Genomic DNA, 16,759 nt, shown 5'->3' on the forward strand with positions numbered 1-16,759 from the left:
CTTGATAGCTTGGCAATGAACAAATTCCTTATATTCCACTGTTAACTAGCTCCTAGCTTTTATCTTTGTAGTAAATCACAATAATTATGATTAATTTAATAATTTTACTAACTTATATATAGTAAGTATGATTAATTTATGAGCCAGAAAGACATAGGAATATAATTTACACAGCAGTTTTAACTGAGACTATTATTTTGGGATACAAGTATGCATTATAAGGATTATACTTCAAACTAAACATGAGATTAATTTAAAAAATATTTCAATTACTAATAATAGCACAACCACAGCAAGATTTAAAATTTAATATTTAATATTCCTTCTTACAATCTTCACAGCTTACCAATAAGACATTATAAGTGCTAACTGACAAAAAGAGTTTAATAATAATAATAAAATTTAAGAACTACTACTTAAATCATATTTGAAAAAATCTGAACTGGTGATATTTCCATCAGGTACAAATAGAAATACCTATCAGCAAGCAAACTATCAAGTTCAAATATCACTCAGTCTAATTTAGAAATCTAAAAATTATATTCAGAAAGGGAAATATAAAATAAGGTCATTAACTTTACAAAAAGCAAAAACCCATGCTTACTGTGTTAATAGTTTCCAATTCATTAAAATAGGAAAGCTTTTGTTGAATGTTTTCAGCCAGATCAACAAGTTCCGACTTGCATTTTTTAAAAGAGAAAAAAATCAGTGTTAAGAACATAAGAATCAACACTCCAGTCTCAAAATTACATTGAACAGATTTATACCAGATAGATACGTTTATGTTTGACATAAGATTTCAGACTAATGCTCAAAGATTGCTGCAATTATGGACTAATAAGCAATGATTAATACAGCAACTTACATGTGATCTTTCATAAAACATTAAATGCCTTTTAAAAAAACACACAGCAGACATAGAAAAAACACAGATAAAATAGCTTCAATGTTCTTTTTTTTTTTTTTTTTTTAAGATTCTATTTATTTATTTGACAGAGAGAGATCACAAGTAGACAGAGGCAGGCAGAGAGACGGGGGGGAAGCAGGCAGAGAGCCCGATGCAGGGCCTGATTCCAGGACCCTGGGATCATGACCTGAGCCAAAGGCAGAGGCTTAACCCACTGAGACACCCAGGTGCCCTAAATGTTCTATCTTTAAGTCATAAATATAAATGCAATCCAGATCAGTTCATCTTTTCATAAACCCCACCATTACTACAATCACTGTGCTTGTTTGAAAAATGTCATTAGTAAGAGTACACACAGCAAACTAATGTACCCTCTTCACTCTGAAATTGTGCTGATATAACAACTCAAAAACAGGAAAGCTTGCTTTGCCCCGTTCCCTCATGTAAACTTATTTAAAATACAAAACAGTCTAACAATGTAACAATTTGCATGCTTATTTAGCACAAGGCCTCATACAGCACAGTTCAATATATAGAGAAATTAAAGAAATTATAATTAAATTCTATTCATCTACTTAAAAATAAAATATTAAATATAACCACTAATCCTCTCCCATACTCCAAGTTACCTGTTCTTTTAGGAGCTGTTCACAGGCTTCATGGAGAGTTCCTGTCTTATTGGACACAAAGAGATACTGTTTCTGCAATGATTCCAGATGCTGAAGAGCACTGTTTACATCATTCAATATAGCATCACACTGCTCCTGAAACCCAGACAAGTAATCCCTCATCTGTCTAGAAAACAGAACCAAAAGGGGATTGGCAATAATATTTTCCCCCAATAAGCAGAGTCAATAAACAACAAAGTCTCATTTTTCCCCAAATGCTTGAATTTCAGGAAAGAAGTCTGACCATTCACTAAAGCTAATTATATGCAAAAACTATGTTAACACCTTTTTCAATAATTTAGAGGGAAATCACTGCAACTATAAGCAACAAAAGGAATCAGCCCTGAAGTCACAAGCTGGCTTTTCACATATAAGGTAACAAATCAACAGCTCAACTTTCAAAAACTAGGACACTAGGGCCATCCCAAGCTATGGAGCAGGTCAATCCCTCAAGTCATTCATGCCAAAAATCCCAGGATGGTGTGATGCCATGGAAAGAATTTTGGACTTGGAATTCGAAGACATGAGTACAAGTCCCAGCTCTACCCAAGTCTCTATGACATTAGGCAAGTTAGGCCTCAGTTTGCCCATTTGTAAAATGGGAAAAATAATACCTTTCTTCACACAGCTGCTATAAAGATTAAGTGGAATCATGTATCAAAGAGCCTAACATATTGCGTGCAATAACAGTCACTTAATAAATGTTAAATAAATGCAGTTATTCAACCCACAGTCCCCAAATCAGCTAGAAACTATGCACCATCATTTCTTCCATGCTATCAATACACACAAACAGAACAACATAGTTATATACAGTCTAGGTGAGCATTCCTAAAATCTCTTGGGTCTCTACTTCCAAAGAAAGCAACAAGTATCTCTTATAGTGCCTGTAAAATTCCCACTTGAACCCAAATCTTTCTAGGGTTATCTAAAAACTAATGACTGTACCTCTCCACCTATTAATTATAACTATTTTTTTTTAATCACACAATTTCTCTCTAGCTCTTTTTAAAGAAAATATTGCTGTTGGAATTTTGTTTGTGTCTTAATTTTGTTTGAAGACACAGATTATGAAATGCTGCAGATGACTGTGATTTAAAAATCAGGATAGCCAACAAACTAAAGAACCACATACCTGTATTTAGTTCCTTCATCCTGCTCCATCTGAGTCTGTAGCTTTGCAAACCATGAGAAAAACTACAAAAATAAAGGGTATTATATTGTCAACAAAACTAAAACAGACAAAATGCAAAGTGGGTATATTTAAACAGCAAGTCAAAAGGGTAGACACTATCTAAGTCTTATTGTTTGGGGCTCAGATATTAATAATTACTTTTAACCAGGAGATAACAATTCCATAGTCATTATCTACATGCTAGGAAAAGCAAAGGATATTAAAAACACTGGCCATATCCATACCTAGAGTCAAACAAGGAGGACTATTAAAGATACAATATGTAAAAAATATACATTCTTTCCTAAGAGGCTAATGTCTATTTGCTACTTTGCTCAATTTGAGTAGGTAACTTAGGGTTTGGGGGTAAATGTTAATATTAATGTTTTCTAATAAGAAACGTAAAAATATAAACTGAAATAATATAATAGAGTGGCTTAAGAACATGGATTTTCGTTAACAGCTAAACCTGGGTTTGAGTTCTGGCCCTACCACTTATGTCATGAAAAATATCGATTATTAAAAAAAGGTGGAGAAGACTGACCTTAAGGAAACATAAAGGATGATGAAAATGTTTTATATCTCAATCATACTGGTAGTTACACTTGTCAAAACTCATCAAGTGATATACTTAAAACAAGTACTTTTTATTGGGTATAAATTATAACTCAATATACTAGTTTTTTTTATTTTAAAGAGAGAGACATAAGTACAAATTTAGCCCAGATGACTTTTTTTTTAAACAGCCCAAATAAGTTCAGTGACACGGTGCAAGATTATCTTCTATAATTCTCAAGTGGGATTTGAAGCCAAGGGTATGCTTTATGCTCTCAAAAATATAAGGCTTGTCAAGTACCTTAGTTATCATTTATTGAACATTGACTGTGTGCCTGCCATACACTGTATTCATTATCTTACTTAATTTTCAGAAAAATCCCATGAATGGTTATACAATCATTCTTGTTTTACAGATTAGAAAACTAAAAGCCTAAGGTATAAGTAATTTGGCTAAACTCACAAAGATGGTAAGTCATGGAGGAGACTTTCAGATACAGGTTGGCCTGACTTAAGAGGTGGAGCTCTTTTTCACTCTGCAGCACTGCCTCTTGATTTACTTACTACATATGCAATTCAGCAGGCTTCCTTTTTGTTTTACTTGGTAAATGACTAGGCTCTGATTTTTACAAGGCAGAAGAAGAACCAGAGGAAGTAGCAGAAGAAACTGCTACACATTTAGATTTAAAATTAGGAATAAATAAAAATTAAGGGAAGATTACACACGTAAATTACTCAAAAGTAACTATAAAGATTTCATCTAAAGAGAATACTTAGGTTCTTAAAAAAAAGAAATTACAAAGCAACAAGCAGAGGGTGTATTTGCACATGTGGGAGTATGTGCGCGCACGCATGCACACACGCAAGCTGGGGGGGGCATGAACATAAACATACACTGGGGGAAGTCAAAAGTGCATGAACTATTAAAACCCTAATGACTAGCTATCAACATCCAAACTTGGAATATCATATCTTTATCTGTATTTCAAGTATAATTGGACAAAAGGTTAATTTAAAACACTTACAAAACAGCCACAGGTAACACCAAATCAAGATTGTTCTAGAAAGATCTGATATTAACTATAGTTTCAAATGTTCAGAACTTTTAATTAGGACATTTTTATTAGCCCTGTCTTGAGATATTCAGAATAATCAAACGTCCTTAGAAACAACACTGCCATTCACCTGCTGTGCAGTTTCAATTCTTTCTTCTTCCATTTCTAAGGAAGTAAAACCCTTGGAGAGAATTTCTTCTGTAGATTCAGGTACTGCCGAAGTCTGTGCAACGGACAGCGACTGGGATGTTATGCTACACATATCTTCGACCGGAAGCTTCAAAAAAAAAAAAAAAAGAGCCCCCAAAATATTTAAATAACTTGAAAATTCTCTAAACTCAAGTTATTCCATCTCACTGTTTTGAAAGAGAAAGGAATGTTTTCTGTTAAACCATTTGAGGTAAATAAATGCCATATAATAATACAACTAGGCTCTTTTTAGTAAATGCTAGTCTCAAAGTATAAACGTGATACTGGTACCACACCACTAGTAAAGTATGACTTTTGAGTTACCTTTCTAAAACTGGTCATTAATCTATGCCAATCAATACACATTTTCTTACTTGAACATCTTGTAAACTGGCCCCAAAGGCAAAAACCTGTGTTGTTGAAAGTAGCTTGCCTTTCCAGATCTAACAAAAGAACTTGGCCTGATTAATCCACCAAGAGAAAATAAATCACACCCGAGAATTAACTATCAAAATTACCAATTATCTCCTTCTGCCATGTCTACCCCGGCACACTTCACACACACCTTCTTAGTGACTATTTTGAAATTTCAACTGAGTAGAAAGAATTTCAGAGTTCCCCATTAGTTTCAGAAGAGCCCCACCTAGAAGGCCTCACTTTGATGTCCTCAGACCTACAGCAGTTTCTAGTTCTCCTATAGTCACACAGACATACTATTTTTAGGCCTATAATAAATGGAGTGTGGATGCAAGGTAAAGTAAACAGGCCTGTTCCATTTCAGTTCCAGTTTTTAGTCCTTAGGGCATAACATTTAAGACCCACCTATATAAAACCTTGACCCAGGGCTTTAGGAAATTGTCCCCATCTGTTTTTCTAGATATAAAACTTTCATCTGAAGATAGAATTTTGATCTTCAAAGCTTAAAAAAAAAAAAAGGCTAGATGCACAATGCACCATCACCAATTTAGAAAAACAACCCTTTAAAAATAGGCTTTTTTGTGGGGCGCTCGAGTGGCGCAGTGGGTTAAAGCCTCTGCCTTCGGCTCAGGTCATGATTCCATGGTTCTGGGATCGAGCCCCACATCAGGCTCTCTGCTCAGCAGGGAGCCTGCTTCCCGGCCTCTCTCTACCTGCCTCTCTGCCTTCTTGTGATCTCTGTCTGTCAAATAAATAAAATCTTTAAAATAAATAAATAAATAAATAAATAAATAAATAAATAAAAATAGGCTTTTTTGTATCTGAGTTCAAGTTGAGTGATACCTTCTGGTATAGTAAAGCATCTTACAGCAGGACACCTGGTTTGTCCTGATCTTGTATAAGCTGAGAGACGATGAGCAAATTACTTAATGCTCAATTTCTTTTCTATAAAATATCCTCAATTTTTTTTCTACAAAATAAAAATTACAGTATCGGGGCGCCTGGGTGGCTCAGTTAAGTGTCTGCCTCTGGCTGAGGTCATTATCTCAGGATCATGAGATTAAGCCCCACATGGGGCTCCTGGCTCAGTGGTGAGTCTGCTTCTCCCTCCCCAATGCCACTTCCCCTGGCTCATGCTCGCTCTCTCTCAAATAAAATCTTTAAAAACACAGACGGCTTCCCAGGGGAATTCTACCAAACATTTAAAGAAGAATTAATTCCTATTCTCCTGAAACTGTTCCAAGAAACAGAAATGGAAGGAAAACTTCCAAACTCATTTTATGAGGCCAGCATTACCTTGATCCCAAAACCAGACAAAGACCCCATCAAAAAAGAGAATTACAGACCAATATCCTTGAAGAACACAGTTGTGAAAATTCTCACCAAAATACTAGCCTATAGGATCCAACAGCACATTAAAAGGATTATTCACCACAACCGAATTTATTCCTGGGCTGCAAGGTTGGTTCAACATCCGCAAATCAACCAATGTGATACAATACATTAATAAAAGAAAGAATAAAAACCATATGATACTCTTAATCGATGCTGGAAAAGCATTTGACAAAGTACTGCATCCTTTCTTGATCAAAACTCTGCAAAGTGTAGGGATAGAGGGTACATACCTCAATATTATCAAAGCCATCTATGAAAAACCCACAGCAAATATCATTGGAGAAAAACTAAGAGCTTTTCCACTAAGGTCAGGAACACGGCAGAGATATCCATTATCACCACTGCTATTCAACATAGTACTAGAAGTCCTAGCCTCAACAATCAGACAACAAAAAGAAATTAAAGACATCCAAATCGGCAAAGAAGAAGTCAAACTCTCACTCTCTGCAGATGAGATGATACTTTATGTGGAAAACCCAAAAGACTCCGCTCCAAATCTGCTAGAACTTGTACAGGAATTCAGTAAGGTATTAGGATATAAAATCAATGCACAGAAATCAGCTGCATTTCTCTACACCAACAACAAGACAGAAGAAAGAGAAATTAAGGAGTCAATCCCATTTACAATTGCACCCAAAAACATAAGATACCTAAGAATAAACCTAACCAAAGAGACAAAGAATCTGTACTCAGAAAAACATAAAGTACCCATTAAAGAAATTGAGGAAGACACAAAGAAATGGAAAAATGTTCCATGTTCATGGACTGGAAGAGCAAATATTGTGAAAATGTCTATGTTATTTAAAGCAATCTACACGTTTAATGTAATCCCTATCAAAATACCATCCTTTATTTTTTTTCAAAGAAATGGAACAAATAATCCTAAAATTTATATGCAACCAGAAAAGATCTCGAATAGCCAGAGGAATGTTCAAAAAGAAAGTCAAAGTTGGTGGCATCACAATTCCAGACTTCAAGCTCTACTACAAAGCAGTCATCATCAAGACAGTATGGTACTGGCACAAAAACGGACATATGGACCAATCGAACAGAATAGAGAGCCCAGAAATAGACCCTCAACTCTATGGTCAACTAATCTTCAACAAAGCAGGAAAGAATGTCCCATGGAGAAAAGAAAGTCTCTTCAACAAATGATGCTGGGAAAATAGGACAGCCACATGCAGAAAAATGAAAATGGACCATTTCCTTACACCGCACACAAAAACAGACTCCAAATGGATGAAGGACCTTAATGTGAGAAAGAAATCCATCAAAATCCTTGAGGAGAACATAGGCAGCAACCTCGACCTCAGCCGCAGCAACTTCTTCCTAGGAACACTGCCAAACGCAGGGGAAGCAAGGGCAAAAATGAGCTACTGGACTTCAACAAGATCAAAAGCTTTTGCACAGCAAAGGAAAGAAACAGTCAACAAATCCAAAAGACAACTGACAGAATGGGAGAAGATATTTGCAAACGACATATCAGATAAAGGGCTAGTGTCCAAAATCTATAAAGAACTTCTCAAACTCAACACCCAAAGAACAAATAATCCAATCAAGAAATGGGCAGAGGACATGAACAGACATTTCTGCAAAGAAGACATCCAGATGGCCAAAAGACACATGAAAAAATGCTCCACAACACTCAGCGTCAGGGAAATACAAATCAAAACCACAATGACATACCACCTCACACCAGTCAGAATGGCTAAAATTAACAAGTCAGGAAATGACAGATGCTGGCGAGTATAACCCTCCTACACTGCTGGTGGGAATGCAAGCTGGTGCAGCCACTCTGGAAAACAGCATGAAGGTTCCTCAAAAAGTTGAAAATAGAGCTACCCTATGACCCAGCAATCACACTACTGGGTATTTACCCTAAAGATACAAATGTAGTGATTTGAAGGGGCACATGCACCTGAATATTTATAGCAGCAATGTCCACAATAGCCAAACTATGGAAAAGAACCTAGATGCCCATCAACAGATGAATGAATAAAGAAAATGTGGTATATATACACAATGGAATACTATGCAGCCATCAAAAGGAATGAAATCTTGCCTTTTGCAATGACGTGGATGGAGCTAGAGGGTATTGTGCTGAGCGAAATAAGTCAATCAGAGAAAGACAATTATCATATGATCTCCCTGGCATGAAGAATTTGAGAGGCAACGTGGGGGGGTTGGTGGGTAGGGGAGGAAAAAATGAAACAAGATGGGATTGGGAGGGAGACGAACCATAAGAGACACTTAATCTGACAAAACAAACTGAGGGTTGCTGGGGGGAGGAAGGCAGGGAGACAGTGGTTGGGTTATGGACAATGGGGAGGGTATGTGCTATGGTGAGTGCTGTGAAGTATATAAACCTGGAAATCCACAGACCTGTACTCTTGGGGCTAATAAAACATGATATGTTAGTAATAAATAAATAAATAAAATTTTAATCTTCGGGAAAAGAAAAGAAAAGGAATCCTTGTATCTCTACCATGAAGCCATTGTGGAAAAAAAGAAAACACAGATGTGGGAAAACAGGCTTTTTAAACTCCTGGGAAGCTGCAGGCCAAAAAAGAAAAACAAAACTGCTTAGGAAGGTCCTTGATCTGCCTTCTCCCCACAAATGAGTCTAACTCAAGAGCCAGGAGGTTGTGGGTATATGTAAATACATCTTATTAAGAGCATCACTAATTCATGGAAACTACCTGAATGGTGACATAATACCTCAGTACAAAAGGACAGAGTAAGCACTAAGATTCTCAAACCCAGTGAGACTCTACCTTGAATCTGAAGCATCACCAGCAACTGTGTGCTGCTACCAAGGGTAAAGGGCCTTTGCTTCATTTCAATTCCAGTTTTGAGTCCGGAGGCAGAGAAGCTGTGCATTCACACTGCTCCTGCTCTGTGGACCCAGCCCAATTACCAACAACAAACAGCCTCTTTGGAGAGGGGGAGGTGACCCACCAGAGACAACACTAGGTGTATTTAGCATAAATCTCTAAATCAGAATCTAGAGTGCTTCTTGGGAACAGAACAGTCCATATGCTATTTTTATAAAATTATACCTCATTAGGAGTAAAACTTAGCTCTAAATGAACAGACTGTGACAAAATTCAAAACTATGGGATGCCTGGGTGGCTCAGTGGGTTAAGCGTCTGCCTTTGGCTTTGGTCATGATCCCAGGAGTCCGACATCAGGCTCCCCGATCTATGGAGAGTCTGCTGCTCCCTTGTGTGCTCTCTCTCTTTCCTCTGACAAATAAATAAAATCTTTTAAAAAAAAATTAAAACATATGATACCTAAAAGGGAAAAAGGCTCCGAGGGAGATGTGAATCGGGCTCAGATTTGAAAAACATATTAAAAAGCAGGGATACTAGGCTTTTTTCTAGGCTAAGGTAAAAGAAAGCTGGACAAAGGGCTGCTGCAGTGGATTCATCAATGCACTCCACACAGCTAAAGAATCAGTGAAATTAAAGACAGTCAATACAGTCACCCAACAGTAAACAGACCCAGGGAAAACAGAGAAAATACAAACTGAACACACTATCCAAGAACAGTGGGATGACATCAAATTATCTAGTATATGCATAATTTGAATCCCAAAAGGAGAGCGAATAGGATAGAAAAAAATTTTAGTTGAGAATTTTCCGAAAGTAGTAAGACATCAAACTTCAGCTCTAAACTCAGAGAATTCCAAATGGAATACACACATACACACAAATGCACATCTAGGCACATTAAATTCAGACTCCTGAAAAACAAAATTAACAAGAAAATCTTGGCAGACCAAGGAGAAAAGACTTCACATGCAGAAGAATGAAGATAAGAATTATGGCAGACTTCCCATCAGAAATTAAGCAAATCTTTTAAGTGATAAAAGGAAAAAACTTTGAATCCAGCGTTCTTTATCTAGAATATCTTTTTTAAATGAAAGGGAAATAGAGACTGTTTAAACAAAGCTAAGAAAATGCATTTCTAGCAGACCTGTACTACAAGAAATGTTAAAGGCAGTTCTCCAAAAGCAGACAGAACATAAATACCATATGGGAACCTCAATCTTAAAATAACAACAACAAAATCAAATAAACAACAAAAAACTAAAGCTCTCCAGAAGTGGGTAAAATAAAGATAAATATGACAAATTTTAAAATGTTTAATTATTCAAATGGATTTAAAGGTCAAAAGCAAACATAGTATCAATGTATCATGGGTTTAAAACATAGGTAGAAGTAAAATACATAACAATAGCACAAAAGAGAAAAAGGAAGAATTGGGAGGATACTAATATGAGGTTCTTATTCGCACATGAAGTACTACAGTTCATTTAAAAGTAGGCTGTGACTAATTGAAGAAATATGTTGTAAACACTAGGGCAATCATTTGAAATATTGAAAATCCACAAAGAACCTAGCAAAATTCAGTCCTTCAATACCACTAAGACCTATATCCATCTTTAATTCAATCCCTTTGAGAAAAAGATCTTAAATGTATCTTTAAAAATCATATAAATCAATGTCAAAATTCTGGTTGTGATACCAGGAAACACACGAAACATGGTTTTGCAAAATGAAAATGTAATCATATTCTCTTATCAGAGTTTATGAGGTTTTAAACGACATAATTTTGACACCACTTGACAATATATCACAAATTACAAATGAAAAGTAAAATTCCACTTGTTCCAGAATCATTTATAATATCCATAGCAGTCCTTTTAAACAAAGTAACTTGAAAAGATAATAAATTCACATGGTACAAAGTTTAAAGGACATTCAGTGAAAGTCCCCTTCCTGTGGACCCATCCTCCAACCATCCAGTTCCTTCTTCAGAAGCTATTAGTTAAAATTTTCTCATGACTCTCTCCTACAATAGCCTATGTACACACAAGGTAAGTGTACCTTTGTAACCTGAATAATAGCATGCTATACACACTTTGCCTTTTCCAATTAATATACATCATTTTCAACTGTTTTTCAACAGAGTATGGATTTTACTCTCTCACTTTAAATTCATACCGGTCACTAAACTGTAAAAGGCCAATTATTTTAGAAGTCCAGAGGAACAGAATGGTTATTTAAGTAAAAATCAAGTCATCTTCTCCTCTGCCCTCCTAGTTGTTCTTCTCTAAGGCAATACCAGTGTTTATAATCGAGAAATTTTGCTAAGGAATTTGAGGGCAGAATGAAGAACTTAAGAAGGAATGAAAGAGATAATTTACAATTTTTAATCAATCTTCCCTTACAGAAATTATTCAAAACACAAAAACATAATTTTATTCTAAATCATCAAGAGGGTGCCTGGGTGGCTCAGTCATTAGGCATCTGCCTTCAGCTCAGGTCATGATCCCAGATTCCTGGGATGGAGTCCCACATCGGGCTCCCTACTCAGCAGGAAGCCTGCGTCTCCTTCTTCCACTTCCCCTGCTTGCCTTCCCTCTTTCGCTGTGTCTGTCAAATAAATAAAGTCTTTAAAAATAAATAAATAAATAAAAATCATCAAAAGAATTACAATAGAAAAGATCCTTCCCCTAACCCCCACTTTTAGCCAATTTAAGCATTTTCAATATTTTTGATGGTTATCCCTTAACTCTAAACAGATTTACACAAGTCTTCACTCAATTCAACAATCTGAGGTCCCCACTAAGTAAAATGAAGAAATGAGCATCCCTAATATTTTCCTCGACGTTTAATCTCAAATCCTGTCATTTATATCATCTCTTTTGTAGCTCTTCAAAATTAGTAATATTTATACTTTATTCTGTAATTTAATCTTTAGATTTTTAAAATGGTAATACATACTTCCTGACTTCCATAAATTTACCAGAACTACAAGTTCACTGATAATGTCTTTCTTCTTGGGGTGCCACAAATATTAGTCATGTCAAAAGGACCAAAGGTGTCATAGAAATGTGGTCACTCTGTCATCTTGAACCAAAAAATATTTATCCTCTAGTGGTGCCTGGGGGGCTCAGTGGGTTAAGCCTCTGCCATCGCCTCAGGTCATCATCTGAGGGTCCTGGGATCGAGCCCCGCATCAGGCTCTCTGTTCAGCAGGGAGCCTGCTTTCCCCCTCTCTCTGCCCACCGTCTGCCTACTTGCGATCTCTCTCTCTCTGTTAAATAAATAAATAAAATCTAAAAAAAAAAATTATCTTCTAATTTACTCCAGAAACAAAATCATATGAAAAACTCTAGATACTTGAGAAGGTAATGGAGATATTCCAGATATAATCTATGGTCTAGATGCTGTGAGTAAACATGATAACTTAAATACATGAAAAAGCATTCTATGTGATTACTTTATGTACAAATGCTAACTACTTTTCATGCATAAGGACTTTTATTTTTAAAGATTTTATTTATTTATTCGACAGAGCAAAAGCAGAGGGAGTGGCAGGCAGAGGGAGAGGGAGAAGCAGGCTCCCAGCTGAGCAGGGAGCACCACGTGGGGCTCGATCCTAGGACCCTGACATCATGACCTGAGCCAACTGAGCCACACAGGTGCCCTGCATAAGAACTTTTAAATACCAGAAGCAGAAGAAGGCTTCCTGTCCTGTTTCCTTGTTCTCACTAACACAAAACCAATTTCTCTCAAACCAAGCAAGACAGAAGCCACACTGACCACTTCTAAGAAGTAATTTTTAATAGAAACAAAACAAGTTGCTTTTTAAAGAGTGTGAGAAAATGCCCCCATTAGGTACATTTGCTCAACTGTCTTCTTTTCTCAAAGCACCTGGAACAGAAAGGAAAATCAAGAAGAGGTGTGATAGTCACAAACTTTCCTGTTCTGACCTCTCATTCGCTCCTGGCTCTCCTGGCTGGCTCAGGCAGTAGGGCATGCAACTCTGCATCTGGGAGCTGTGAGTTCGAGTCCTACACTGGGTGTAGAAATCACTTTATAAATAAATAAACAAACAAACAAACTGGCTCTCAAGCACTCCTGAGTCCTGTGGCTCACTCACACTGTATTGGCTTCTAGAGAGAACTGACATTTACTACCAGAGAGAGAAGAACATAGATCTAGGTTCCTAATTGGCAGTCCTGGAGAGTTACCGTATAGTTTACGCAAATGGTACGTTAACATCTTAAATAATAATTACAATAAACTATCAACCTTACCTGACCAGCTAAGCAGGTCCAGGAAAAACAAATAAATAAATACACCTTTCTTTCCCAAACTTTACTTCTTGCACAGTTCTGGGTTAGACAATATCACTTTCATAATCCAAACACTTCATTCCTTAAACGAGCCCTGATGTTACTTTCTCTCTTTGGAGCAAATCACTGAAGAGGTATAGATGGAATCCCAGAACCTTCCTCACGGCACTTAACCTCTTCTTTTTTTACCTTTGGTCTGAATGACACCTGTACCAGCTCAGGATCATAAGATTCTAATCTATTCTCTCAAGTTACTAATCATTTGGGGGACAAAAGCATAAAATATAATACTACCAGGACACTTGCTGTGTGCAGTTTACATACATGGTTTCACTGAATTCTCACAATTCCCCATCAGACAAGTAAGGTACTATTATGATCCCCATTTTATGAAGAAAAAAAGAGGTTAGATATATAAGAACACACAGCCTTTAGGAAAACACTGTTGCAGTACATTTCAGGTACATTTCAGGATCAATTATTCTAGCCTTTATCAAGAACTACTAAGTTCAGCAAAAAGAAAAAGGCCCTCACTACTAAAAAATTTGCCCTGGCCACAAGAAACCAGTCTACTTAATACTCTACTGCAAACTCTTTTATCTAACACCAAAAAAAAAAAAAAAAAGATAAAACTTCTTTCCAAGATAAGACCAGTTCCCCTTCATAAAAGAGAAAGCTATTTTCTAAAGAAGTTAACAGCTTTATGATATTTACTGAAGCGTTAGCTGGTCTTTTGCTGTCCAACGAACCTGCTTAGTTCCAGTTGTTCAGGAAGTAATTAATCTTATGAAAATTGTGAAACACTACAGAAAATCCTTTACAGAAACACTTGATGAAATAAAAATTGAGGCATTCTTTTTCAGCACCAGTGTTAAGAGTGGTAAGAGATAAAGAATTCAATTCCAATGTTCCTACCAGACATATAAATACTTTAGTAAAGGTAAATAAAGACTGTAGAGAGCTACAAAACAATGATCCCTCTGAAGGATCCCAGACAGGTAAATAAAGGTCATTACATTCTCGTAGGAATCCGGTATCTACGCTTTGTATACAAGAACACCTTCACTGAATCCCTGAACTTGTCAAGCTCATCTCCTACCCATGACTTTGCATTGTTTTTTCCTCCACCTGGAAGGTTATTTCTCTAGTCTTTGCAAGGCTGGCATCTTGTTTTCCACCATGAGTTCTCACCTTAAACTCTCACTTTGTTAGCCTTCCTTCCTTGTCCAGAGCACATCTCATCCCTTTGTGTCACACTATCTTGTTTTATTTTCCTTGTATCATGGATCACTCTCTGAACTTACCTTATTCTTTTTTCAAGTTCATGATCACAATTATGTCAGCTCCATGAGACTAGGATCTTGATTTTCCTACCCTTCTAGCCTCAATTCCTAGCCCAGAGAAGGCACATAATATATATTAAATGACTGCATAAGGAGAATGTGGGCATTACACTGCATAAATATGAAAAATAAAATGGGGTGAAAATGAAAGATTCCATTTACCTCCTCCAAACCCCTTTCCTTCATGCTCAATAATAACAGTTTATAAGCTAAGATAATAAAAACAAATTGGGTTACTATTCTTGTGGACTATGTTCCCCACAGGTGAGGCAATGTCCAAGCATCCTGCTTCTGTAACAGGCCAAATCAATTATAGACTGGAACATTTATAGAGCAAACAAGTTCTATTATCCAGAGCATAAAAGACTTTGATAGCCAAGCCAAAGAAATTTCCACCTGTTTCCTCCTTTATTTCAGCACAGCATCCTACAGGTGGACAGAGGAATACAAGAAAGAACACCTGTACTTTATCGTGCAGCACTTAACAGTGAACTTTCAAATCCAAGTTCTCAACCTCTAATATTTGAGGGTAAAAAAGAAAAACTTTAAGTCTCTAAAAACAATCTGCCTTTGGACACAATTCCAAATCGTGTACAAGGAGTGCTTCCAACATAAAAAAAAAATAAATAAAAATAAAAATAACCATCATCATTAATAAAATGATAATCCCAAACCTGGCCCTCGAAACCAGAAAAAAGTCTGTGTCTGTCAAGCATCTGACAATTCATAAGACGTACTTCTTGGTATTGCAACTGCTTGAACTGAATCACAAAAGCGGTAATATACATAATATTTTAATGAAGATTAAAAATGTTGACACTAACACCGAAAACCAGCGTTACCTAATAAGGTACTGACCTAGCTTCCAAAGAAAATTCGTTTTTATGGCTTCGTTATAGGTCAGATCAATCGCTCTCCCATAACCCGCACTTGGAGAGCTTAGTGCTCAATGTGCGATGGATGAAACCGTCATTCGGGATCAAGTTTTGTCTCTCCAAGTGCCCCCGTGGAAAAAGGAAGCTGGGTTACTCATCACGGTGGTAAACGAATACCAGTAGTTAGAAGGTTGTCCTGAAGCAAAGCTCTTCGGGTTCGGTGCCCTGTCCTGGGAGATGGTGGGCAGCAGGAATGGGTCTCAGCTGATAGCAGGGACACGGGGGGCAAGACGCTCAGGGCAAGGCTCCGAGCCAACCGTCCCGGAGAGCTGGGTGCCAGCCAACACCAGCCACTGGACGCCCCCACAGACGTCCCCGCGCGAGAGTCGAGTCGGCGGTCGCCGGCAGTGCAAGGCCTGACAGCCCCGGAAGGTGAGGGGGCCTCTCCCACCCGAGCCGTCACCGTGGCTGGGGAGGAGCGAGGAAAGCCCCCGTGCAGGAGTCTGCAAGGCCGCGGTCCGCAGGCGCGCCCCAGGAGCACCCCAGCCCCGCCTCCTTGCCGCCCCAGCCCGGTTCCAGCAGGTCACCTCACCTCGAACGGAATGGGCAGGTTCTCTGCCGCCGCCTTCAGCTCCAACACCGAGTCCATCTGCCTGTCGGTCAGCGGTGCCGTCGTGTCGGGTCGCCGATCCCACAGAGCCAGCTTTTCCCGAGCGTCCCGCTCTGCCGCCGCCTCAGGCGGCAGCAGGAGCGCCGCCTCTGCCATTGCCGCCGCCCCTGTGGGCCTCAGCAACACCGGGGTGGTGGGGACCCCGACAGAGAGGCCCGGGCCACTTCCGGGGGAGCCAGGGCTTCCAGCGAGGCACCGGCGGCAGGGCGGAGCGTAATAACCTGACCCCGGAAATGCTTCCACAGTGTGTGTGGGCGGGACCGAGTCCAGGATAGACGTGGCTCTAAACAGAGTACCAATATTTCCGGTTGGGATATAGAAGAAGCGGGCGAAGAAGACAGGCCCTGACGGAAATAGAAAT

General features: G+C 38.1%; 1 protein-coding gene across 3 annotated transcripts in view; it reads right to left on the minus strand.

Annotated features, from left to right (window-relative positions):
- COG3 (component of oligomeric golgi complex 3) overlaps positions 1 to 16,759 on the minus strand; it is a 73,239-nt gene extending 56,480 nt beyond the window's left edge. The window contains exons 1-5 of one of the 3 annotated variants that reach the window (XM_082700642.1): positions 16,321 to 16,759; positions 4,490 to 4,636; positions 2,711 to 2,772; positions 1,537 to 1,702; positions 605 to 679 (exon numbers count right to left, since the gene is read on the minus strand). In XM_082700642.1, coding sequence (XP_082556768.1) covers positions 605 to 679; positions 1,537 to 1,702; positions 2,711 to 2,772; positions 4,490 to 4,636; positions 16,321 to 16,494 — 624 coding nt within the window. In that variant the 5' untranslated portion in view covers positions 16,495 to 16,759. The remainder of the gene's footprint in view (positions 1 to 604; positions 680 to 1,536; positions 1,703 to 2,710; positions 2,773 to 4,489; positions 4,637 to 16,320) is intronic. The other 2 variants (XM_082700644.1, XM_082700643.1) reach the window with 2 other exon arrangements.

This window comes from Mustela nivalis (assembly GCF_964662115.1).
Source record: "Mustela nivalis genome assembly, chromosome: 15".
In the NCBI taxonomy this organism is placed as follows: Eukaryota; Metazoa; Chordata; class Mammalia; order Carnivora; family Mustelidae; genus Mustela; species Mustela nivalis.